The sequence below is a fragment of the Ahaetulla prasina genome, chromosome 11, assembly GCF_028640845.1.
Source record: "Ahaetulla prasina isolate Xishuangbanna chromosome 11, ASM2864084v1, whole genome shotgun sequence".
Taxonomy (NCBI): Eukaryota; Metazoa; Chordata; class Lepidosauria; order Squamata; family Colubridae; genus Ahaetulla; species Ahaetulla prasina.
Window position 1 is genome coordinate 10,688,888 of NC_080549.1, and position 27,235 is coordinate 10,716,122.

The window sequence follows — 27,235 nt, forward strand, 5'->3', positions numbered from 1 at the left end:
AGTAGGTGAAGACCATTCTAGTAAAGTAGATTCTATACTTTTGTTTTCTAAGAATCTCTGAAAGCATAGTAACATTTTGGTAAAGGAGGAGTCTGGTAGTTCGAGCCATAGAAGTCAAGGCTGGTTGGTTGGATGGTTGGTTGGTTGGAAGATTGGTTGGAAGGTTGGAAGTGTTGTGACTGAGGCCCAAGTAGTGATTACCAAACACAATTCAGTCCTGAACAAACTTATTTTATTAAAATAGCTGAGAATTAATTCATTCTCAGCTTAGTCCAAAACAAATTCTTCCTAAACAGTCCTTTGGCCTTATCACCAACCTTTGTTATCTTTGGCAACCTGCCAAAGACTTTTCTTGGCAAACCCCCCACAAAGTTCAAGAGATGCTGTCAAGAAGCAATGGAATCAACATTGCTTTTCTACAAAGAACCCAACAGCTCGTTGCTGGCCCGAGTCATCCTTTTTGCTTGAGCTGTTCTTGCCTTCTGGCAGCTCTTCTCATGCATGCAGTAGGAACAGGCTCTTCCTATTCCTCTGCCTCTCTGCTGTCTGCCTCTGGAGGCTCTGGAGTCCACACATCGCTCCCAGATGGCCCTGGCCCCATCTCTGCCTCTGACGCTGAGCCCTCGTCTGGGCTGTCCCCTGACTCTGGGACTGGCCCATTGTCCTCCCCAGACTCCTCACTGTCCGACTCCGCTGCCAGGTCCGCAGGCTGCTGGTGGACCACAACAGATGGATGGAGGGAAGGGAAGGGAAGGAAGGAGGGAAGGGAAGGAAGGAAGGAAGGAAGGAAGGAAGGAAGGAAGGAAGGAAGGAAGGAAGGAAGGAAGGAAGGAATTGGGAGAGGGTGCCTATGTAACCATCATTCTACTTTTAGGACTGTATTGTATAGTTTGGCCAAGTGCATTATCAAAACTTCCAAATTAACTTAAAAATTATCTTCTTATTTTACATTATATTTTGAGCGTTCATCTTAAGGTTTTGCAGCATGATATTCTTAGTGATCAAAACGTCATATCTTACAGACCCAATTTTCCAATTACAAGCTCTTGATTTGTGCTGATTCTAAATGGGCAGAGTGAAAATAATATATCATACCAAATAGCGTTGTTTTCTTTTTCTCTGTTTCTGTTCTTCTCCTGTAGTTTATATTGTTTGTACAGGTTTCATGGTGAAAACTGGAAAGTTGAATGGTGGAATAGATGGGTTAAGACCAGGACTGGGCAACAGAAGAGGTTGTAAAAAAATGCTTTTAAAAGCCTCTGATGATCAGGCAACTCAGCTGGGATCGTCAGAGGAGCCTTTTAAAAGCATTTTTTCTACAACCTCTTCAGCCGAACAGGTTGTAGAAAAAATGCTTTCCAAAGGTTCTGACGATTCCAGCTGAGCCGCACGAACATCAGAGGCTTTTTTTTAACTTTTAAAAGCATTTTTTCGGCCGAAGAAAAAAATGCTTTTAAAAGTTAAAAAAAAAACCTCTGATGATTACGCAGGTCAGCTGGGCATGGGGTGGGGGCAGGGATTTTTGCTACCGGTTCTCTGAGCCACCTGCCGCCATTGCTACCGGATCAGGCGATCCGGTCCGAACCCTGGTTGATACTTTGAGGCTGCTATTTAGTGAGAAATAACCAAAGGTTTCAATGCAAATGAAAAGCAGGATCTCTAAATTTGATTTGCGCTAGGTAACGCACATTTTCTTGTCTTCTTGATTTGAATAGAATCTACAGATAAAAACTTTGGCAGATGACGTGGTAAGATCCTCATATGTGGGTTTGTATTCTTAGTGCATGTTGCTTACAGTATATCGCATAACCTTAATTATAAATAGAGATGTATGATGTGCTCCTATTAATAACCACTAACATCCTAACTGGCTCTTACACAAGGGTCACAAGAAGAAGTCACCTCCAGCCAAAGAGAATTTGTATTCCAGGGAAATCTTGAAATCAAATTGGTTGCCATGGCAGATCAAAATTAGCCTTCCATGTGTTGACATAATTTTAACGAGTCTTCTAAAACGGGAAGCAGATAAAGTCGCCTGATATTATGTTGTATTCTGAGTCCAAAAAAGCTTTGACATCATCAACCTGGGCTATTAATCTGTGCTGCCCGCATGGCAATTATGGAAGCCTTAGCTATGACCAGGGTGGATAAAAAAAAATATTGACTTTTAAATTTTATCAATTTTTAAAATTTAAATCAGATTTTTTGTTTTTAAATTTAAATCGGATTTTTATTTTTATCAAATTTATTTTCATAAAATGCTTTTTGGACTAAAAATCTATTTAAAGATGCTTCTCTATTGAAGATGTTTTGTTTTTAAATTTAAATCGGATTTTTATTTGTATCAAATTTATTTTCATAAAACGCTTTTTGGACTAAAAATCTATTTAAAGATGCTTCTCTATTGAAGATACATTAATAATTTAGTTTATTCAGAATGAAACTGAGCTTAGTTATGTAGCATGAGGCTATATATTCTGCAATATTGGGACTCTTGGTGAGTCAACAACGGGTCAGAGGAGGAGCTGCTGAGGGACAGTGATGACAGTTGCTGTTCTGTCCTCCTTCGCCTCCGTCCGAGTGATGGCTTAATTAGCCGGCACTATCAGCTTTGGCAGCAAACTAGCGAGCGTCTGCCAAGTGACTCTGTTATCTCCCTTGATGCCAATGAGCCACCCAGGAACAAACAGTACTTCAGCTCTAGATAAGCAGTTGATTTGCCTGCTACAAAGAGGCATAGCAGCCCTTGCTGGTTTTATATCCTGTGGGGTGTGGCTCCATGACTCAGCACTTCCTAGGCCTGCCCCACCCCTGCTTCTGTTGTTCCCGCCTCTCCTGCCTACGAAACCTAGGGTCCAGCCAGGCCTGATTGTCATCAGCTGGGTCTGGAGGCGTGGCCGGGGGGGGGGAAGAGTCAGGGGACGGAGGGCTTGTTATCTCTTCCACCTGGCCTGCCTCTGGATCCTGGAGCTGAGCCAGGGAAGCCGATGCTCCCAAGGTAAGTCCTAACGGCCCTTCCTCCTCACTTTTCAAGTCACTTTCTCGCAGGAGGCCCGGCTCGGGGGGGCGCAGATACAACAGTTGCTGTTCAAAAATTATGATTTAAATCGAGTTGATTTAAACCAAGCCTTTTTTACTAGTGATTTAAATCGTGATTTAAATCAAATCCACCCTGGCTATGACTGATCTGTTTATTAAAAAAAAAATAATTCCTGATTCAACCCATACTATAAATTCACACCTTCTTGGAGGGAAATAGCCATTGCTGCAAATTTGGAGCACTGGATGTATTGCCATCCATAGCCTGTTCCAGTAAAACCCTCTTGAATTTCACCAGGCTGCAACCCAGCTCATTCATCTCATGAAGGTTTTCCCATCATCCGAAGTGGCTCCCACCTTTTGCTGACCCTCGTTTATACTGAATATATTCCGGCTAAGCAAAAACAAAAAAATAGATTTCTTTTCTACTAATACATAACCGGGCATGCATGCAGTGCTGAGAGAAACAATAGATTAAGGCCCTTTGCCTGCAACATCGCGCTTCTTAATGTTATCTTCGACTAATGTGATGAAGCATGTAACTTTTATCTTACGTAAGGCATTTTTACAGCTGATTTGTTTCTACGATGAGACTGTACTTGTATCATGGAGGACCTTAAAAATGCCATGGTTCAGGCCTTACAAAAGGGACTTGCGTTCAGCTTATTAAACATTCTCCAGTTACCAGTTTATGGAAATAATGTTATTTTAGATGATGAGGTATGTCTCTCCAGCTGAAGCTGAGTGCAGTGTGATTATGTAAGAACAAAAATAAGTGTTAGATATGTAAAAATGTTCTCAAAATCTAAGTGTTCTTTCTTTAAATACCTTATTTTAATTTTGTACACGAAGTAGGATTTAGTATTGGCCTAAAAGACTTCAGAGAACAATGTGCATCTAGAATCTCAGTCAAATTGTGCCTTATTTATTGATTAATAGCAGAAGAAATAGATGCAGAATAAGAATCGGCTCGGTTTAAACTTAGCTTTTCTTCCTTCAAAAGTTACTTGGTTCCAGATCTGGAGATTCTCTATTTTAATAAACCACATATCTTGATTCTGTCCAATAACCACGATTAGGGAAAAAAAACAAAGCACTTGAAGTACAGTCTCAGAAATAAGCGGTATGGCTTAATTTGGGGCATGATTATTCCTGTGTTGTTAGCATGTGAAGTAGTGCGTCCATGCGTTTACTCCTAGACATCTACGTTTAAGAATATTTATTTTCTTTTTGCAGCGGGACAGATTAACTAGTTTTAGGAAATCTGGAGTCAAAAAGGAAAGACTTCTTATCCAGCACCCTATCGACTCACCGGCCTCTATAAACGAATTGCCAGTGGCTCAGCCGCTGTTTGATGAACGTTCAATGAATTTATCGGAAAAAGAAGTTATGGACCTGTTTGAGAAAATGATGGTAAGTTTTAATATTCTCAATGGACGTCTGTCTATATTACGAACAGAGCATGGTTTTGTGCCATTGATCTATCAAACTTCTGAATGAAACAGTTCCTTTCAATAAGAAAAGTGAAATCGCTAATTAAAAGTTGACTATTTGAGGATGGAGGATTCTAACAGGCTTTGGCGTTGATTTTCTTGAGTAGAGGACTAGAAAGCAGTGGTATAATCCTCCACAGGTCGCTGTGCATGCGTGGCGTGCGCCAGATGCATGTTGTGTCCATGTATGCGCAGCGTACACCAAATGCATGCTGTTCGTGTATCAAATGCATGCTGTGTGCACATGCACAATGCGTACCAAACAGTGCGGAAAAAGGAGCCATTTGAAGGTAAGTAGAACAGCGAGGGGGGGGGAATAGCTGTGCCGCGCGATTTAGATTCCATAGAAAGTAGGCTCCTCCTGTTCCTCTGCCTCTCTGCTGTCTGCCTCTGGACTCCGGAGTCCGCACATCGCTCCCAGATGGCCCTGGCCCCATCTCTGCCTATGACGCAGAGCCTTCGTCCGGGCCTTCCCCTGATTCCAGGACTGGCCCATTGTCCTCCCCAGACTCCTCATTGTCCGATTCCGCTGCCAGCTTCCGCAGACTGTTGGTGGACCACAATACCCCCAACAGTCTGGGTCCTCATTTTACCGATCTCAGAAGGATGGAAGGCTGAGTCAACCTTAGTCACTATAACAGAAGATCACCCTGTTGAGGATGGCAATGTGCAGGTTTTGGTCGATAATGCTCAAGCCTTTAAAAAAAAAAAAGTATTGTAAGGATCAGGTGTTATTTTGCTGTTTTTATTTTCTGTAGGTTGCTGTTGCTTCAAGACCAGCTTTTATATTATTTCTTTCTTTTTTTTAAAAGGTCCCTTTTGTGAAAGTTTTGTGAGATAGTTTCATGATAATCACTGGACGCCTTCAGTTGTTATCCGTGGATTAAGCTCTGCTTGCTATCTTGCAGGAAGTAACATATTGGAGATCTATTTGTTCTCTCGTTTAGAGTGAAGAGCCTCAGCTGACAGTGGTTGTTGGCCAAACTTGTCTGCCTCTTGGCAACTGTCTCTGTGTGTTTGTGGTTAGTCCTTGGCTGGAGACTACCAGCAAAATAACAGGGATGATCGTCTACAAAAATCAGAAAACAGAGCATTGGCAAACCGCTGTGATACTGATGTCAAGAAAAATCATAGGGATGAGTGGTCATATGCCACAAGGAGTCAAGCATCAACATGCTTTTCCATTTTAATGGGCCTTAATGTAGTGGAAATGCGGGTGCCCTGTATTATTTAAGCAAGCAATTAGGTTGTTTGAGCTACTGCTTTTCATGTGAGCGAATACATTCGCGTGAATTCCTTGGGATTTCCCTATCCCGCTTTGTGTGCAGTTTTACATGTGACGGAGCTGAAGAATCCAAGTAGTAAAGCCGTTGCAAGCACACTCTCCTCTCAAAGCATGCATGAAAAGACAAACAAGAATCTAGTTTAGTTAATAGGTGTTGCAATACGACATTTCTGGATGGACTCCCTGTTTTGGGAATGGACCAGCCTGTGATTTTGTGTCACATACATTTAGATTTTTGATGAATTCTGTTCTGTTAAAAAACTCTGAAGTACTTTAAACTAGAAACACCCAGCCATTCACAATCTTTTTTCTCTCCCTGTTCTGACCCAGCCTTAGCAGAAACAAGAAACACACTCCTTGTCACGAAAACCGCCCCCCTTTATTTTCTCTTTGTAAATTAATTGCATCCACCCACCGAAAAGTCCAGGCGTTAGTCCTTCAAGGAGTTAACTGCAGTAACAGACCTTATCAGTTCCTTGCAATAATTGTCAGGCCGTGAGCTCCTGTTGTGTCTCGTCCGATCTCACCACAGCCGGGGCCTTCTTATCTGCTTCCGAACATGGAGGAATGTCCTAGTATGCCTCCCGGCCCCAGCCCTGGCTCCATGCCCAGACAGGCTGAAGAGGAGGAAGTATCTCCAGCCCCCAGCTCTGGCTCCATGCCCAGGCAAATGGAGCAACTAGATCCCTCCCCCTCCTCCACAGCATGTGAGCCTGAGGGAGGTCAATTGCCAACAGCTGCAGACTGGAGTGACCCTCGCGTCAGAAGACTTGATAGATGGAGGCAACAGAAGGAAGGGAGGGGCAGGCCTGGATAAGTGCTGAGTCATAGAGCCACACCCCATGGCCTATATAAAGGACCTGCTTTCTGGCATTCTCTGAGTCAGGCAAAGTCTAAACATATCTTGCTGAAGTCACTTTCTGGTCTCCTGCCTGCCCTGAGGACTTTGCTAGGACTTTGGCAGAGCTGCAGAGGCACGCCTGATTCGGATTTCCCTGACCCGGCCGTCAGCGGAGGAGTGGGACACGACAGCTCCCATACAAAAGGCAAAGTAAGTTCTGGCAAGCAGTCTCTGAGGCATGAAACATGATGAGCCAAATCTTCAGAAATCCGAACTGTTGTTTCCTATGACCACCACTCCTCTTTCCTTCTATTTATTCCTCAGCCAGGGAGAGGCCGTTCAGCGTCCACGTGTGCCTTGCTTCCCAAGCTGACTCCTTGTCCTCAGTTGTTCTCCTCCCCCAACAGCTCTGCGCATATGTACATCTGGAACAGGCCCCAGCTGTTCTTCCTCCTCACTTATCTCAGCCTCCAAAGGCAGCTGCCTCTCCGGTGGCTGGGAAATGTCGGGCGGCCCTGGCTCTATCTCTGCATCTGATGCAGAGCATCCATCAGAGCCTTCTCCAGACTCCAGAGCTGGCCCAAGTTCCTCCACAACCTCCTCATCGTCCAAGTCTGCCACCAGCCCCTGCAGGCCACAACAATCCCCTCTGCAGTATCAGATGACAAATATAAAAAAGGACCAGGCGTTGAAAGACTCCGCCTTTGTCTTTCTGGAATCCACAGAGAATCTTCTTCTTCATAGCTCTTTTTACAGCAGGACTGTAACCAGATTGATCTTCCTTCTGATCAGCAGATATCCTGGTTTCTCAGAGTTGGCCAGATGTTGGTCATAGATAAACTGACTTTTGTTACAATGCATGTTACTCGTGCATTGTATCATAGCATGTGGGATCCACCGGACCCCTCATGGACCTGTTCCTGCTATGCAGATGTAACGGCTAACTTATTAGCTCAAAAGCCATGGTGGCGCAATGGTTAGAATGAAGTATTGCAGGCAAATTCTGCCGACTGCTGACTGCCAGGAGTTCGATTCTGGCCAGCTTAAGGTTGACTCAACCTTCCATCCTTCTGAGAACCCAGATTGTTGGGGGCAATATGCTGATTCTGTAAACTGCTTAGAGAGGGCTGTAAAGCACTATAAAGCGGTATATAAGTCTAAGGGCCGGTGAATAGCGCAGGCTGGTAATGCCTGTTATTAAGAACACAAAGCCTGTTATTAAGAACACAAAGCCTGCAATTACTGCAGGTTCAAGCCCGGCCCAAGGTTGACTCAGCCTTCCATCCTTTATAAGGTAGGTAAAATGAGGACCCAGATTGTTGGGGGGGCAATAAGTTGACTTTGTAAAAATATACAAATAGAATGAGACTATTGCCTTATACACTGTAAGCCGCCCTGAGTCTTCGGAGAAGGGCGGGGTATAAATGTAAACAAAAAAAAAAAATTGCTATTGCTATAAAATGTAATATATCTAGATACATGGATACTACTATGTATCTAGATAGTATCTACAGAGATACTATCTAGTCTTTGATATTATCATTTTTTTCTAATTTAATATGTTATCACACTTTATATAAATTTTAGATACTGTCACATTTTTGTAATTTTACATGATACCCCATTTTATATAATTTTAGATGCTCCTTTATAACCTAGAGATAGGTTGTTCCATTTGGACTTCATTCCAAATGGATTTCTAGACAGGTTGTTTTATAAACCTATTTTAGATTTGTCTTAATTTTTATTCACTGTCTCTTAAGATAGTAAATCTTAAGCACTAATGGGCACATTGCTTCTACTGGTCTAAGACCGATTGAAACTCTTATGTAAACAAAACTTAGATGCATTGTATATGTACATTATATATGCTGCTTAAATTTAAGACTGATTGGAAGGTATACTTGGCATTAAATTATGTTTACCATAATCATTCCTCAGTGGTAAGTATTTTAAAATCTGGGATTCGTTCTCCTAAAAGACAACTGTCAGGTTCCAGGTAATGCATCCATCACAAATTGAATTCCGAGGCATTCCGGTTTGTCAAAGTACAAATTTATTTAGATGCACCATATTGGTACTAACTGGTGAAAAGCCAGTACTGAAGTTCCCGGGCTTTTCACTTCAATATAAGTTTCAGATTTTCAAGTTTCCAAAACAAACTGTCACCTTTTCCAACCAAGATGGGAGCTGGTTGGTTGGTGACTTCTCTCCTCCTCTTCCGGTTATCCAGCCATTGGAATGTGCGTGACTCATTGGCTAGCTATGATGTTATGACTGAGAACTCTATTCTCCTTCAACTCCAAACTGTGTCATACTGAATTCATATTAGCGTATCCAAAGATCAGTGGTGAAATCCAAATTTTTTTGCTACCAGTTTTGTGGGCATGGCTTGGTGGGCATGGCAGGGGAAGGACACTGCAAAATCCCCATTCCCTCCCCACTCCTGGGGGAAGGATATTGCAAAATCTCCATTCCCACTCCACTCTGGGGCCAGCCAGAGGTGGCATTTACCGGTTTTCGGAACTACTCAAAATTTCCGCTACCAGTTCTCCGAACTACTCAAAATTTCCACTATCGATTCTCCAGAACCTGTCAGAACCTGCTGGATTTCACCCCTGCCAAAGATACAAACAATCCCACACCCAAATCAAATTCAGGCTTGACAACAACCTCGAGAGCCGTGTTTAATGCAAGTTATGGTAACGCTTGTTTCCAAAGTTTTGTCTACTGTTTTAATGTGCAAATTAATGAGGTAGGAGAGATAGCAGACAAAATGGCTGCCTTCAACCCTCATACTGTTTTCCAGCCATTCTCCGTTTCTGGTGGAATAAATATTCTTTGATGACTTGTTACAACAATTTTTGAGCCGAGACATATATCTCTTCCCGGCCTTGTGTTAATTCTGGTCTTGGCATTGGGTAAGATATGGGGACTAAAAAAAAAAGAAAAAAAAAAAGGAAGAGTTTGAAGTGCACATGAAAGCCTTTTCCACAAACTAATAGCTTAGGATAATGATGAGGAATATCGTCTGTCTCAAGTAAACCAGTCAACCCTACATTTTGCAATAGATGTAGAGCAATTCTTAGCATCTGCAGTCATGAAGATTAAGTTAAAAACTATGACATAATAATCCAATCTTGGCAATGTTATGCCTATTTATTTATAGGAAGACATGAATCTAAATGAAGAACGAAAAGCTCCTTTACGGAATAAAGATTTGACCACGAAACGTGAAATGGTTGTCCAGTACATTTCTGCAACTGCCAAATCTGTAAGTAGACTTCCTGCCTTCCTCGCTTCCCAAGATAGGTCAAACTAATACTCTTAACAACATCTGCAGTTTTCAACCCAAATCTCCGAATTTCTGCTTCAGTTTATCGTTATTAAGAGCACCTACAAAGCTTCCTTCCTGAAATCCTTTAAAATGCCTTCAAGGGTAGATAAAAAGCCTTAATTAGAATGTATTGCATATCTCACAACCGGATAGTCAATTTGAAACACGATTCTCTCCTTACAGTAAACCAATAAGTATTTTAAATCCACTGCTCTGGAATAATTATCAAGCTTTTTCCACACTGTCTCTTGCATGCATGATAGCAAAAAGCAAAAGCAAAAAAAACCCTGGGACTTTCTGACTTAAAAGTGCAAAAAATATCTTTCCTAACTGCTTTCTTGTTGACTGATGCGATAAATTTGATGCTATTTTTAAAAAATAAAACAACTGCCGGGATCAATGATTTCGTTTTCCTATGCTGTTCTTTCTTGGGATGTTTCCTATCCTGTCTTGTGATGCTCAAATCTGTTTGGGTTCAAGAGGAATCTGATTGTTAGGACTGTTACACAAAATTCTGCATGCGTTGTGCAAGCCACGCTTTTTTTGTAAAAATAGCTTTTACAAAATGCTTCTCGATTCTAATTGATTGCTTTAAAATACAGATTGCAAGGCCAAGCAACACCTTTCATGGCCTAACAAAGCAATCCGTTGTCGGTCCGGTTGTGTTGAACTCAAATCGGAAACATTTCCCACCCACCCCCACGCTTTGAAACAAGTTGTACTTTTTAGGCCAGGCCAATGAAGTTTCTTAGGCTGCGGAATTGCATGGAGTAGGTAGTCCTTGATTTAACGGCCACAATTGGACCAGAATTTCAGGTGCTAAACAATGTGGGCCATAAACGGGTTGTTTCAGTTAAGTCACACCTGATTTTTGTCACCTATTTTGCCATGGTTGTTAAGTGAATCAGTATACTTGTTAGATGAATCATGCAGTCATTAATTGAACCTGGCTTTCCCCATTGACTTGACTAGTTGGACGCTGTCTTGGAAGGCTGCAAATGCTCATCAGTGACTCCAGAATGCTTCAGCTGTCATAAATACCGATGTCAACTCGCAAAGCATCCCTGGCCTGCACTCAAGTTGTCATAGGCAAGGGGGATGGGAAACTGATGAAGCAACATGGCTGTCAAAGACAGGAGCACATTCCAGACATATCTTTCTGAAGGCTGTCTCCCAGGGTTACCCACAGCGGCCGGAGGGAAGTGATCTCTACATCCCGTGAAATTGCTCTGTTGGTGAATGTGATTGATGACACACCCTGGAGGGAGGGGGGAAACAGGGTCATGATTTAGGGCGGTAAATTACGTGGGGTCAGAGTTGGCTTGATTTGGGTACCTGCCGACATGGAGCTTCTAATAAGTCACTGGATTTCTTTTGAAGCTTGGATCGAGGCTCATGATTTAATTAGGGCATCCATCAGAACCCTGACAGCCGGCCAGTTTCCTGACTATGTGACCGTGGGGATGCTGCAGTGGTCGTAAGTGCGAGGACTGATCATAAGTCACGTGTTTCCCCAATGCTCTAGTAAATCTGAACTGTTGCTAAACAAGCAGTGGTAAGCCACTTGTAACTCATTTTGTTTTCGAGTTTTAAAAGTACTGCATTTCAGATATCTTTATAAAAATGCTGTACTCAAGAAAGATGTGATTTTGGCAAGACCTTCAAGGGAAGTCCTGAAATTAATTGAGTGGGTCCTTGAGTGGCTCAGACTGCTAAGACAGTCTGTTATTAACAGCAGCTGCTTGCAATTACTGCAGGTTCAAGTCCCACCAGGGCCAAGGTTGACTCAGCCTTCCATCCTTTATAAGGTAGGTAAAATGAGGACCCAGATTGTTGGGGGCAATAAGTTGACTTTGTAAATAATATACAAATGGATGAAGACTATTGCTTGACATAGAGTAAGCCGCCCTGAGTCTTCGGAGAAGGGCGGGATATAAATGCAAAAAAATAAATAAATGTCATTTTCAAGTGCTGAAATGATCCCCAGGCTATACTGCTTGCGTCCTGCTAAAAGAAATCTGCATTCGGTGACTTCCAAACCACCACACTGTACAGCAGTTCATTTAGTGACTGTTCGAAGTTACAACAGGACTGAAAAAAGTGACTTACGCCCGTTTTTCACACTTACGACCGTTGTAGCATCCCCTTGGTCACGTGATCAAAATTTAGATGCTTGATCCCGACTCATATATTTATGACGGTTTGCGGTGTTCTGGGATCCTCTTTTGCAACCTCCTGACAAGCAAAGTCAATGGGGAAGCCAGATTTGCTTAACAACTGGAATTAGATTCATTTTAACAACTAGATTAATTTAGCAACTGATGATTCACTTAAGGTCTGTGGCAAGAAAGATGGGGCAGAACTTAACATATATCTTCCTTAGCAACATAAATTTTGGACTTGATTGTGGTCGTATGTCAAGCACTATTTAATACCTACCATAATATTCTTCTATATTGATGAAGGAAAAAAATATGGCACGGTATTTTTAAGCGACGCAATTTATCCTGATAATATCAGGATTATTATTCACTACTTAAGGTAATGTAGGCTTTCTCAGATGACATCCTATATGCAAAATGGCTTTTACTACACCTACCCTAACAAGCAAAGTAGGAAACATCGTAAGATGAAAACAAGAGCAAGAGTTTCTCTTCTTCATCTTCCGGCAACGGGTAACAGTAACAAAGAGTTGGACGGGACCTTGGAGGTCGTCTAGTCCAACCCCCTGCTCACGCAGGAGACCTGTACTAGGGATTCGAACCGCCGAACTGCCAACCTTTCTGTTCGACAAGCTCAGTGTCTTAGCCACTGAGCCACCTAGCCAGGCACATTTTTTTTTTTTACAATGTTTTTTTACAAGCTGGTACCACAACCAGAATGATTTCACGTTCTTCAATTCGCTTGGCTATCCGAGGGCAGAAATATGTTTCCACTGATAAGTGCTTTTAGTGCCCCTAGCCTATTTGAGACAGAATTACAGGATGGATAGGGCTTCACATTACTTCGAAGCGCCAAAAAACCTCAACATCTTTCCTCAGTTTTGTGCTCAAGTTATTATTTTGTAGTTAAGGTGAATTTGGGAGACGCGAGCTTGCGCATTCCGTTCCCTTTTTCCCCCCCCAAATACCTAAAGGCAGAATTAGAATAAATTCTAACACAACTAAATCAGAATGCAGAATGGAGATAACGCTATATGAATACTCATGTGTTATATGAAAGCAAACTCTTAAATGAGATTACGGGCGTGTTTTTGCTCGGTTTGTTTGTAAATAGGGAACAGAAGGCTAGCAACTCTAAATGCGACGTTGAACACATGCAGGCATTTTAATAGTACACTCAACTGTACACGTATACATGCATTAATATCCATCAGGCTGGTCCCTTTTGGGGTGAGAATAGAATAGAATAGAATAGAATTTTTATTGGCCAAGTGTGATTGGACACACAAGGAATTTGTCTTGGTGCATATGCTCTCAGTGTACATAAAAGAAAAGATAGCTTCATCAAGGTACAACATTTACAACGTTACGCAAAGTGCAAAAACAGGACAAAGGAGTAAACATCAATAAAAACAGGAAGTAAGAAACCCCCTCTATTTATATGCTATCGCTGCCTAGGCATCTCGGATTGCAAAACATCCTCGCTTCCATCTCATTCATACAAGTATATCACTTCATCCGTTGGATTTGGTAGAAAAAGAACAAACTGGGAAATCTTAATCGTGGGAAAGCAAACATTTCCAACCATCAAAGCTTTTATTAGAGTGCAGGCAGTAGGTACCAGTTAGCCACGATGCAGGTACAGCTGTCAAGTTTCCCGTGAATGGGAAAGTACTTTGGTGCTTCAGAATATATATATATATATATTTTAAAAAAGGATTAAAATATGGTAGTGTAGATTGCGGGACAGCAGGAGCCACAGCAGAAAAGAAGGTGTTCTGACCTAGGCGTTCCCCAGAGCATGAAGCAGACTCCTTATCCCGACAAAAACCCCTTTTTATTAAGTCACTGTGAATTTCTCTCATTCACATCCAGCAAAGTCTTTCAAGGGAGAATTTACAGTCACAGACCTTATCTGGCTTGGAGAGCTGCCAGGCCGATATCTTCAAAACTTGGCAAAGCGTCTCAGAGAGTCACAAACCAATTAAGTGAACTAATCGTCTCCTGCAAACATCCCTCCCCTTTTGCTCCTCTTTATTCCCTATGGGAGGGGCCATTCATCGTCCACCTGTGGCCTTACTCCCAAGTCGACCCTGCTTTCTGAGTTGCTCTTGTCTTCTGGCAGCTCTGTGCATACGCACACTGGGAACAGGCTCCAGCTGTTCCTTTGCCTCACTCCTGTCTAGCTCCATTTCTGCCTCCAGTGCAGAGCCCTCATCCGAGCTTTCCCCAGCCCCTAGGACTGGCTCATATTCTTCCCCAACCTCCTCACTGTCCGATTGTGCTGACCACCGACGGGTCACAATACCCTAGATGAATTTGGTCCCCAATGGGATTTTCCCATGTATGTTACCATAACGGGTAAATAGGGTGTGCTTGAAAAATCAAAGCCCTCCTACTCATTCTGATGCCTTATGAATTGGTTAGTGATGTCCATTTTACCTTGCAAATTTATTAACCCTAGGTGGGTTTGCCACCCAATGGGATTTTTCCATGTATTGTACCAGGAAATGTAGATAGGTTGGGCTCAAAAACTCAGCACCCTCTTAAGCATACCGCTACAAATCTATTGGCAATGTCCATTTTGCTCTCGGAATTCATGGAGACCTAACCCTAACCCTAGATGGATTTGCTCTCCTCCCCACCCACCCATGGAATTTTCCCATATATTTTCCCACGACAGGTAGATAGGGCGTGCTTGAAAAGTCAGAGCATACCTAAGCATACTGATGTGCTACAAAACCATTGGTGATGTTCATTTCACTCTCTAAATTGATGGAGACCTAACCTTAAGTGGATTTGCATACATAGCCAATTCCTTGTTTTGCGGGGTCTTCAACATGCCCGTTTTGTCTGCGGAGAGGAGACCAGGCTAATCCTGGTTGCAGTTAGACAATTCTTCAGGTATTTGAATTTGAAAGCCTTATATTTAAATGGGGACTTGAACTCAGATGTTTCTGGTATGCATTTGGCCTCTTGACCCTGTATTCCATTGTATGAATGCATTAAAATGTTTTCCCTGTATCAGATATTCTTCTCTGAATAATAACATTCCATCTAGTGATATTTGGCGAAAGATACAGTATTAGGTCTGTGTTGAACAGTAAGTCACTATCATGACTATATTCTGCTTGGAGAAGGTGATGATTGGTCCCTATTTTTCTACTTGCATTTTTTTTACGTGCTTTCGAACTGCTAGGTTGGCAGAAGCTGGGACAAGTAACAGGAGCTCACCCCTTTACGTGGCACTAGGGATTCGAACCACTGAACTGCCGACCTTTTGATTGACAAGCTCAGTGTTTTAGCCACTGAGCTGCCACATCCCTTTTGGCTTGTATCTATAGCTCCTTAAATGTTGTCCGACCAGCTATTATCATACAACAGGAGGTTGTACAGAAGTTTAGCTAGCTTTGTGTGAATTTTCCCAGGATGCTGCTAGAACTATGATGACTATAGTGACCAGACGTCCCGCTTTTGGTGGGACAGTCCCGCTGCAATTCCAAAAAGTCCCGATTTTTGTTTTTTTTCACTCCCATTCTGAAAATGGGAGGCGACAACGCAAGAGGAGGAGGCGGAGAAGGGGGAGTGGCGGAGAAGGGGGCGCGAGAGGGAGGAGAGACGCCGCTTGATTTCACTCGAGAGAAAGAGAAGAGCAGAGAGGAGAGCCAGAGCCGAGCCTGCCTGGAAGAGCGGAGAAGCAGCAGCCGCTCCTCCTCCTTCAGGCAGGTGGCAAGACTCAGCACGCATGCGCAGCCCCCCCCGCCCCCATCAATGGTGTCCCGCTTTGCCATGGCTGAAATCTGGTCACTTTAATGATGACGCAAATATCTCTTTGTACCACAAGAGCCATGGATAGATAGATAGATAGATAGATAGATAGATAGATAGATAGATAGATAGATAGATAGATAGATACAGACAGATAGAGAAAGAAAGACTGGAGACAGAGATAAATAGATAGATTAAGATTGGCTCATTTCATTCTCCATTTTTTTTGGCTGTTCCTTATCATGTTATCGTTCTTCTAGCCATTCTCGTTAGAAATCAGGTCTAGAATTGAGTCAGCAGCACAGTTTTCTCCTGTTGTGAGCCCTTTGGTGTGATAATTGCAGAACAAGACAATTATCTTGTAGTTCTAATCACCTTGTTTTTCAAAGGTGGGAAGGTAGAAATTATATATAGTAATTAATTGTTAATTACAAAATGAACACAATGCAACTCTTTATTATGACTGGCGTTCTATGTAGACGCACTGAACGAAAATAGAGAGCTGTTTAAATTTTTAGAGTGAAAACATAATAAAAGTACCACTGCAATTTAGTCTGCTTGCTGCAGCTGTCTAACCTGTAACAAGCTTTTTCTCCGGAACAAGAGGCAGTTTTCGTAAAAATGTCTGCCCGATGAATTCTTCACTGTTCTTTTTTTTTTGCATGCACTAATATACACTGTATTCTTAATCAAACAAGTCCTTCTTTTGCTAGGTTAAACTTTTTATGGGTGTGTGCAATTAAAGAATCTCTTTTTATAGTTCTTGGACTTGCTTGTTTACGAATATTTCTGTTTTTAATTTTAAACATCTTTTAACAATTTACTAAATCCTAAACACTTGGTGGGTTGTGTGAAATGCTTCAGCTTATTTATTGTACTTTTTGTTTTTTGTTTCTGTTCATTGCTCTCACTTCTCTCCGTTGATCACTGCATGCAGATAATTGGAAGTAAAGTTTCGGTGAGTATATCAGTTGTCTGTCTTTAACTTCAAATGCATGACATAACACCAGTAAAAATTGACAGATGGTTTGCCACTATTATACCTTATATCGACTATTTGCATGTCTCTCTAATCTGCTGTAATAGATTCATCTTCAATATAATTCTGGCCTAAAAAATTTAAGATAATATGAAATCGAATTTAAGTATTTTCATCCCAATTTTCCTGTGACAAATCTGTGGTCTCTTAAATACAAATGAAGCCTTGGGAGGGGATAATTGAGAATTTGATGAATTGAGAATGTCAAGATTAATAAAAAATCAGTTCCATTCTTAAACTGACTGATTGATCACTAACAAGTTCCATTTATGTTGCTATTTATGGTGTGCTGATATACATATTGTGGGAGAATCCAAAATTATTAGATTTAGTAAGATGTAAGATGAAGTGTGCAGTCTTAATTTAGATCCCCAGTTTTAGTAAGGAACCTTGTGCCACACATAGGTATATTTCATAGCAATTGTGTAGTTTTAGTCTTTGATCCCGAGATTTTAGGTGAGACCGGAAAAGTAATTTGTTTTCAGAGAATCAGGAGCATTTGTAGCATAGAAGATGTATTTAATTTTATACATAAGAATCTAATCAACTAAAGTTCAATACAAAATAAATAAATAAATAAATTGATGCCAGATAAGGCTCAACGGAATTCAGGAATGTTTGGACTTGGAATGCTTGTGGGAACGCAACGATTCTAAGCTGATGATTTGTTTAACTCCACCCCCCCCCCAGCTCTGTCTGCTTTTCTCCTATATGAAGTAACACTGGGTGGCATACACACAATCAGAAATTTAAAATATGTTGCAAATCCATTAGAACAGGGCTGTGAAACTTAAGGCCCGCGGGCCGGAACCAGCTTGCGGCGTGCTTAGATCTGGCCTGCCGGGCTGCCCTGGAAACAGTGAAGGACTGGCCCACAGTGCCTCTACTGGCTCCAGCCGGCAGAGGGCTTCAGGACGTTGAGCTGGCCATGTCCTCCCTAGCCATGCCTGTTCTCCCCACCTCCGGAGGTCAGACACAACTCTGATGAAGCTCTCAATGAAATCGAGTTTGACACCCTTGCATTAGAACAGGAATAGATAAAAGAAGACCATGAAAGGGAATGTGTAACACACAACCTCAATTGAGCCCAAAATTTAGGTTGCTGAGCAAGGCAGTTATTAAATTAGATTGCCCCATTTTTTTGGCCCAGTTGTTAAGCGAATCCTGTGGTCTTTAAGGAATCTGGCTTTCCTCTTTGACTTTAGCTCACAAGCCAGCTAAAAAGATAAAGGTAAAGGTTCCCCTTGCACATACATGCTAGTCATTCCCAACTCTAGGGGGCGGTGCTCATCTCTGTTTCAAAGCCGAAGAGCCAGCGCTGTCCAAAGACGTCTCCGTGGTCATGTAGCCGGTATGACTCAATGCCAAAGGTGCACAGAACACTGTTACCTTCCCACCAAAGGTGGTCCCTATTTTTCAACTAGCATTTTTTACGTGCTTTCGAACTGCTAGGTTGACAGAAACTGGGACAAGTAATGGGAGCTCACCCCGTTACAGAGCATTAGGGATTCGAATCGCTGAACTGCCGACCTTTCGATCGACTAGCTCAGCATCTTACCCACTAAGCCATCATGTCCCTTAGACACCAGCTAGCAAGATTATAAATGTGATTCCGGAGCTGTGGAACTGTCATAAGTACATGCCAGTTGTCAACTCTTCAAATTTTGATCACATGACCACAGGAATGCTGCAATGGTCAGAAGTGTGAAAAACCACCATAAGTCAATTTTTCCAGTGCTATTGCAGCTTCAAACGATCACTAAACAAATTGTAAGTCAAGGACTACCTGTAGTGAAACTGATTAGAGCTATGGTAGCAACAGGCTTGGCACTTACAAACTTTGGATCTGCCTGCTGCAAATAAATGTTGTCCATCATCCAAGTTACAACAGAGAAGTGGTGTGGTGGCCTAGTGGTTGAGCTCTCGTCTCATAATCAAAAGGCTGTGAGTTCGATCCTTGGTAGAGGCAGATATTTCTCTCTCTGGGCACACTGAGAATATTTGCTGAACAAAACTCTGCGTGGGCTACAGGAAGGGCATCCGGCCATTAAAAACATTCTTCTAGCTCCATTCAGCTGCCTAGACTCCACCCCGCAAGGGATGATGGGGTTGTTAAAAGAAGATGATCCAAGTTACAACTTCAGATGCTGCCATATGAAAGGTTGGGGCCTAGAAAATGACATTCTAAGTCAATGGTTCTCAACCTTTATAGTGCTGCGACCCCTTTAATACAATTCCCCACAATGTGGCGACCCCTTTAATACAATTCCCCATGATGTGGCGACCCCAACCATAAAATTATTTTCGTTTTGAATTTATCGCGCCTGAAGCCGTATTGGCTAGCGATCTGAACTGCTTGCAATTGCCTTGAGGACGGAGGCATTAAAGAGGAGACTCCTCCCCTATTAAGTCTATCGCGCCTGAAGCCAGATTAGGCTAGCGATTGGGATTGATTGCAGCTGGCTTGAGAGGGAGTCATCAGAGCAAAGAGTTCTCTCTTTTTTTATTCTTCGCACCTGAAGCCGAATTCGGCTAGCGATTTGAAGAGCCTGCAGCTGGCTTGTGGAGTCAACCATTGGAGCGCGATTCTTCGACTCGCAAGTATACTTCCCATATTTCCGATGGTCTTAGGCGACCCCTGTCAAATCGTCATTCGACCCCCAACGGGGTCCCGACCCACAGGTTGAGAACCGCTGTTCTAAGTCATAGCTTCTTCTATAGATCAATTCTGAGGTCAGCTGACGCTCTTTTAGCTTTTAGTAAACGTTTAAAGATAGTTTTAAGAGTTTTCAGTTGTTTAAGAAGGATTTAATCAGATAGGAATAAGCTATATCTTTTATCTTATTAATGCTTTTGATTGGTATACTTGTGTTCTCATTTTTATTGTAAGTCTCTTAAAAGCACTTTAATGGAATATTAATGTGGATTAATAAATAAGATAAATTAGAGTGTTAAGCCCCTGAATGAAAGCAGTTCCCGCAATTGCAAGAAATAGCCTGCAAATTAAAATGCCAAAGTGACGGTTGGATTGTAGTGATTAATGAATTATTTCCCCCCCCCCCTGATTTTGCAGTATCCCAAAAAGCTAGTTTGGGAGTCAATGCAAGGCTAAGAATAGGAAATATGTATCAGAGGAATTGTCACAAGATTTCAGCTAAATTTTTAAATTTAACAGTTAAAACATTAAATTTTAAGAAAACGGTTTTTTTTATAGACATCTGCATTTGCTTCTCAGGATTCCCCAACAGGTTTAAGTAGGATATCTTGGAATATTGCCATGGATAAAGAGACAAAAGAATAAGCTGGCATGTTTATTCGGTTGTGAGTATTGAGCTAAAGCAAAGCCATCTCTGGCTATTATAAATACTTTCAGAATAACAGAGTTGGAAGAGATCTTGGAGGTCTTCTAATCCAGGGGTCTCCAACCTTGGCAACTTTAAGACTTGTGGACTTTAGCTCCCAGAATTCCTCAGCCAGCAAAGCTGGCTGAGGAATTCTGGGAGCTGAAGTCCACAAGTCTTAAAGTTGCCAAGGTTGGAGACCTCTGTTCTAGTCCAACTCCTGGTTGAAGCAGGAAACCCTATACCATTTCAGACAAAATATTGTCCAATCTCTTCTTAAAAACCTCCAGCTTAAACACCCACCATTCCTGTAAGAAAGCCATTAATTAATTAATTAATTAAATGCCCCACTTTTATCTAATAGCACAGGGATAGATAATCTTAGGCTATTTACTGGGTTCCACGCTATTTTCTTTAAGTTTCTTATCCTTCTGTTTTTTTAAAAGTAGGAATAGAACAGAAGGCTTATGGACCCATTTCCCCCAGTTTCCAAAATAGGAGGAAGGGAGGGAGGGAGGGAGAGAAGGAAGGAAGGAAGGAAGGAAGGAAGGAATAAATAAATAAAGATTTAGGCAGGGAGGGAGGGAAGGAAGGAAGAATGGAAGAAGGAAGGAAGGAAGGTGGAAGGAAGGGAGGAACAATGAATGGAAGGAAAGAAGGTAGGAAGATATAGGGAGGGAGGGAGGGAAGGAAGGAAGGAAGGAAGGAAGGAAGGAAGGAAGGAAGGAAGGAAGGAAGGAAGATTTAGGCAGGGAGGGAGGGAAGAGAGGGAGGGAGAAAGGAAGGAAGGAAGAAATAAATAAAGATTTAGACAGGGAGGGAGGGAAGGAAGGAAGGAAGGAAGGAAGGAAGGATACTTTTGAAGCCTAATTTGGAATGGCAGTGGAAGTTAGAAACTCCATCCCAGATCATGTTTGAAAGTATAATTTAACATGAACAAGGACTGAATGCAAAGGAGGAAAAATAAATCAGTTGATTATAAAGCTTCTTAATTGCTATTAGTTGCAATATTATTTTTTCACTGTTATGAATTATTTAGGTTCTGCTCATTTATTGCCTCTCTTGAGTTTGAAAAGTTGGACGTATTACAGTGAAAGTTAACTAATTTAAGTTGGGGTAAAAAACACATATCTTGGCACAATCGTCACAGTGAAATCAGTGACCTATGCTACTCTTAGTTTAGACTAAATTAAATTAATAATAGTAATATAGTAATAATAATAATATTAATAGTAATAATTTCTTTACCTCTTTAACCAGGTCAGGTTAATTTGGATGAAAGAGAACGATCAGCCAAAAATAAATCTGTTGAATTAACTGACCCCTCAATCTTAATAAAACAGCTTGTCTACATCATAGAATAGCACAGTAGAGTAGAGTAGAGTAGAGTAGAGTAGAATAGAATAGAATAGAATAGAATGTATTGGAATGAAGAATAGAATAGAATAGAATAGAACAGAACAGAATAGAATAGAATAGAATAGAATAGAATAGAATAGAATCTGACTGAGATGGTGTAGGGTTTCCTGCCTGGGAGGGGGTTGGACTAGAAGGCCTCCAAGGTCCCTTCCAACTCTGTTGTTATATTATATATTATATTATATAAGCTGTACAATTCAGTTGAAAGAATAGAATAGAATAGAATAGAATAGAATGTATTGGAATGAAGAATAGAATAGAATAGAATAGAATAGAATAGAATAGAATAGAATAGAATGAATGGAACGGAACAGAAGGGGAATGGAACGGAACAGAACCAGAGTTGGAAGGGACTTTGGAAGCCTTCTAGTCCAACCCCCTGCCCAGGCAGGAAACCCTACACCATCTCAGACAGATGGTTATCCAACATTTTCTTAAAAATTTCCAGTTTTGGAGCATTCACAACTTCTGCAGGCAAGTCGTTCCACTGATTAATTGTTCTAACTGTCAGGAAATTTCTCCTGAGTTCTAAGTTGCCCCAGAAACTTGAAGACCAGCTAGCCGGTACACATGTGTGCACTAGCCACCTGGTCTTCGTGCGTGGCAGATCTCCGGAAACCCGAAGACCAGGTGGTGACGGCACACTTGCCAACAGAGAGGGCTCTTTGTGGCACCTCGGCACGCATGCCATAGGTTCACCATCATCGTTCTAGATCAGGGGTCAGCAACCTGTGGCTCTGGAGCCGCATGTGGCTCTTTCATCCTTCTCTTGCGGCTCCTTGTTGCTGGTCGGCTTCACAATTGATAGGACTTTCAGTTAGGACAGGTAGACGAAAAAAGATGCCACACTAGGAGGCGATTGTGATGGGGGAACTGGACTTCCGGTCGCCTCCAGAATTGAACGGGGGCTTCCGGTTAGGACCTTTGTGGCTCTTTGAGTGATTAAGGTTGCCGACCCCTGTTCTAGATCAAACTGTCACTTGTACAGACTTTTAAGTAGCTTCTTTTTAATGATGGGTTTCCAAAAGAAGTCCCAGTTTCTAAATGACTCTCTTCATTTTTTTTTTTTCTATTCTTCATGAGACGGTACATTAATTCTGGAGAAACATGGGTGGTTGGCTTTGTGGCACTCATATCCTGCTTGTGGCTTCTTTTAAGCATCTGATTGGCAGTGGAAGATATAAAACGATGGGCTCCATTTATCTCTGTACCGTGGCTCTTAATGTTCTTACAAAATCTGTGAGTCATCAGATTCTCGGTAACATCTCAGTACAATTTATAGCCTGGTTCATATTTCTTGGGTGGCACAGTTGACAAATGATGAAAGGATTCTTCCTTAAAATTCATCCTTGAAATGGATAGGGTGAGATTCTTATTTTCTGTTTTCTTTTCTTTTTTCTTTTTGTTCCCCTTGGGCTATGTTATATTTTACCAGCAATGATAATATTATGTTAAGCCACTTGGTTAAGTACTGTTAGAAGGTTATTTTTTATATTGTAGGAAAGATGAGTTAAATTAACATCTATTGAACAGAACAGAACAGAACAGAACAGAAAGGAACATATTTTTTTTATTGGCCGAGTGTGATTGGACATACAAGGAATTTGTCTTTGGTGCTTATGCTCTCAGTGTACATGAAGAAAAAAATAAAATATATTCATCAAGAATCGTAAGATACAACATTTAGAATAGGATAGGATAGGACAGGACAGGACAGGACAGGACAGGACAGGACAGAACAGAATAGAATTTTTTATTGGCCAAATGTGATCGTACACACAAGGAATTTGTCTTTGGTTCATATGCTCTCAGTGTACATAAAAAAAGATACATTCATCAAGAATCATAAGGTACAACACTTAATAATAGTCATAGGGTACAAATAAGCAATCAGGAAACACTACCAATATAAATCGTAAGGATACAAGCAACAAAGTTACAGTCATTCAGTCATAAGTAGAAGGAGATGGGTGATAGGAATGAAGAGAAGATTAATATTAGTGCAGACTTAGTGAATAGTTCAGCAGTGTTGAGGGAATTATTTGTTTAGCAGAGTGATGGCGTTTGGGGAAAAACTGTTCTTGTGTCTAGTTGTTCTGTAGTGCAATGCTCTATAGTGTCATTTTGAAGGTAGGAGTTGAAACAGTTTTTGTCCAGGATGTGAGGGGTCTATAAATATTTTCACAGCCCTCTTTTTGACTTGTGCAGTATACAGGTCCGCAATGGAAGGCAGGTTGGTAGCAATTGTTTTTTCTGCAGTTCCAACTATCCTCTGAAGTCTGTGTCTGTCTTGTTGGATTGCAGAACCAAACCAGACAGTTATGTAGGTGCAGATGACAGACTCAATAATTCCTCTGGAGAACTGGATCAGCAGCTCCTTGGGCAGTTTGAGCTTTCTGAGTTGGTGCAGAAAGAAGATTCTTTGTTGTGCTTTTTTGATGACATTTTTTATGTTAACTGTCCATTTTAAATCTTGCGACATGGTAGAACCTAGAAATTTGAAATTGCTGCACTTTTATACTTTCATTTACAGTCCCCAAGTCCTCACAAGTAATTGTAAATGGAATTTAGTGGTACACAACACAAGATGTCCAAAGCATTTATTTTAGTAACTTGAATTGGAGAAGTTGGACATTTTAATAATAGTCAAGATAGTTCAATGGAGCGATTGGAGTAATTTTGCAATGTAGCTCTTTAATTGGCTCAGGGTTTTTTGTTTTTTTTTGTATGTACGAATCCATGGGAGGAAGAACTTAAGAGATGTAATATACCGCAAGTGAAATATTGTGCAGTGATATAAATACATTTTTTTCTTCCTGTGTAAAATAAGTACCGCTCTTAGCATTTTTGTACATTTCATTAGAGATAAGCAGCTAAGTAATAAAATTGGAAGTTGAATCGTTTCTCAGTTTCCTTACATCTGAATCCTACATTAAAGAAACAGGTTCAAGCTTTAGCATTTTATATTAGCATGTCTATAGCAAAAGAAGATGAACGGGAGTTATAATGATAGGTAGGCTGCAAGCAAAAATAACATTGTGAGACAGTAATCCTGTTAAGAATTATCCACTTTGAACTGTGGCTAGCGGTTGGGAATATGCAGGTGAAAAGCTTTGAAAATGGATTTTGAAACCCCCCCTTTCTTTTTTCAAGGCTATCAATTTTGAAATAATTGAAATGCTTGAATTACCACTGTGTATTTAAAAATGGCATAATAATTGCAAAGGTGGCAGTGGTTTGCTGCAAAATGTTTGTTTCCTTGTGAGGTTTTTTAACATTTCGTTTCCCCTGGGAGTTGAGCCTATCTGACTTCAGGAAGTTTATTTTCAGGGACTGCCTCTGACAGTGTAGTGGTTTATATATCTATTTCACAAGGTTGCTTAAATTCAGCATGGGGTAATCTTCGTTCCGAAACAAAAAAATCTCTTTTAGCAGTTCACAAGAATGTCACCCACATGTATTACATCGTGAAGGCTTTTAAGTGTTAAATCCCAAGCAAAGTAGAAATGACCAAATAGAGGACGTTTCCATGAAAGCAGCATAATTTAGAATAAATATTAGTTTCTCTCTCTGTGTGTGTATCAGAATTATCTGGAGTTAAAAACTTTCATACTACTGGAATTTATCCTGACATGTGATTTTTGTACAAAGTGCATGACATGGAAAAACCCCTTACCTAGTGGTAACCTGAAAATTTAAGTTTGGTTTATGTTTTGCCCTTGGATGTAGGAGAGACCAAGATGGCATGCAAATTTTAATGCACCATTATTTCTGCTTGGGCAGTAAACTATATCTCGTTTCCATTGTTGCTGCTTTTGTACGATGGCATTCTGCAGCGTTCCCTAAATATTTATTTGAAACAGAACCATCCTTTTGGAATAATGGTATCTGTGTCCTTCAGGAATAGAACTAAAAGCATCCTCAAATTACGATCAGTAACTGATGACTAAGGAGACACATTCATACAGTTTTCTTGACAACAGTATGGTATTGATCTGTCATTTCTACTTAAAGAGCTGTGTTTTGAGTATGGGCTACAGACCTCCTGTTTCATAGCTGTCTCCCATCCTCATAATAACAAAGTGTGACCTTGCTTAGCTTCTGCGTTCAGGCAAGGTTGGCCAAGTGCTGTTGCCTGATAAAATATGTTCTTAACAAAATCGACACACAATCACTGAAACGAGTTTGAGGCACTTACGGAGATTCTCAGCCATCCATTTCATGCTTATCCTAAAGGTTTTTTCAAGAGAGGCAACTGGGTTTTCTTGTTTTTTCTTGAAGACGTTTCGCTTCTCATCCAAGAAGCTTCCAATTCTTCTACATGACCTGAAGACATTTCTTGGATGACAAGTGAAACATCTTCAAGGAAAAACAAGAAAACCCAGTTGCCTCTTGAAAAACAACCTTTGGGACTAGAGTAGAGTAGAGTAGAGTAGAGTAAAGTAGAGTAGAGTAGAGTAGAGTAGAGTAGAGTAGAATAGGAATGGAATGGAATGGAACAGGAACAGGAACAGGAATAGGAACAGGAATAGGAATAGGAATAGGAATAAGAGTAGAGTGGAGTGGAGTGGAGTGGAATGGAATGGAATGGAATGGAATGGAATGGAATGGAATGGAATGGAATGGAATAGAATAGAACGGAATAGAATAGAACGGAATAGAATAGAATAGAATAGCAGAGTTGGAAGGGACCTTGGAGGTCTTCTAGTCCAACCCCCTGCCCAAGCATGAGGTGCTACACCACTTCAGACAAATGGTTATCCAACATCATCTTAAAAACTTCCATTGTTGGAGCATTCACAACTTCTGGAGGCAAGTTGTTTGAAGAGTTTGAGGCGGTGATCAAACAGGAGCCCTGCTTGTCTGTAAAAAACGAAAGTCTTTTAGAATTGTGGAGACACACTACTCCCATAAATTCAAGGAGTTGCAGAGACTTGTGTGATCATTGGCGCTTCTCAATTTCTTCCTTACCTTTCTACACTCTGTTAAGTTTTAATACTCTTAATGATTGATACAGTTGTGCGAATCAAAATACCCTCATCTAGCACGTCTAACTGTTGAAAGATGCACAAAAAGGATTAGTGAACTTGAAGAGGTCCCTGATATAATTAACTATCAGACACATACAAATCCTATTAGGGATGCTGTGGGTTGAAAAAAAAAATCTGACTTGACTTCATTAAATACAGGCAGAGACTATGTCAAGCTAAGGAGCTTTAGGAATTGTCTATTAATAATAACCACTGTTCTGAAATAAGCCAATCTGCAATTTACCAGAACTGTAGCTATGATGTAGTCTTCTTGTAAAGAGATATTTGCTCATCTGTCAAAGTTGGTAGAATCATTATGATGTGTGCTGGTTAGTTGATATTGCAGTAGAGGAAAAATGTTGAGTTATGTTTTTTTTTTTTAAAAATTAATTCACATTTATATCCCGCCCTTCTCCGAAGACTCAGGGCGGCTTACACTATGTTAGCAATAGTCTTCATCCTATTTGTATATTTATATACA

The 27,235-nt window shown here is 41.1% G+C and overlaps 1 protein-coding gene across 2 annotated transcripts in view; it reads left to right on the plus strand.

Annotated features, from left to right (window-relative positions):
• The window catches only part of DIAPH2 (diaphanous related formin 2), a 415,247-nt gene that overhangs the window by 29,440 nt on the left and 358,572 nt on the right, over positions 1-27,235 (plus strand). The window contains exons 2-5 of one of the 2 annotated variants that reach the window (XM_058154563.1): positions 1,716-1,748; positions 4,276-4,452; positions 9,828-9,932; positions 16,863-16,883. In XM_058154563.1, coding sequence (XP_058010546.1) covers positions 1,716-1,748; positions 4,276-4,452; positions 9,828-9,932; positions 16,863-16,883 — 336 coding nt within the window. The remainder of the gene's footprint in view (positions 1-1,715; positions 1,749-4,275; positions 4,453-9,827; positions 9,933-16,862; positions 16,884-27,235) is intronic. The other variant, XM_058154564.1, reaches the window with a different exon arrangement.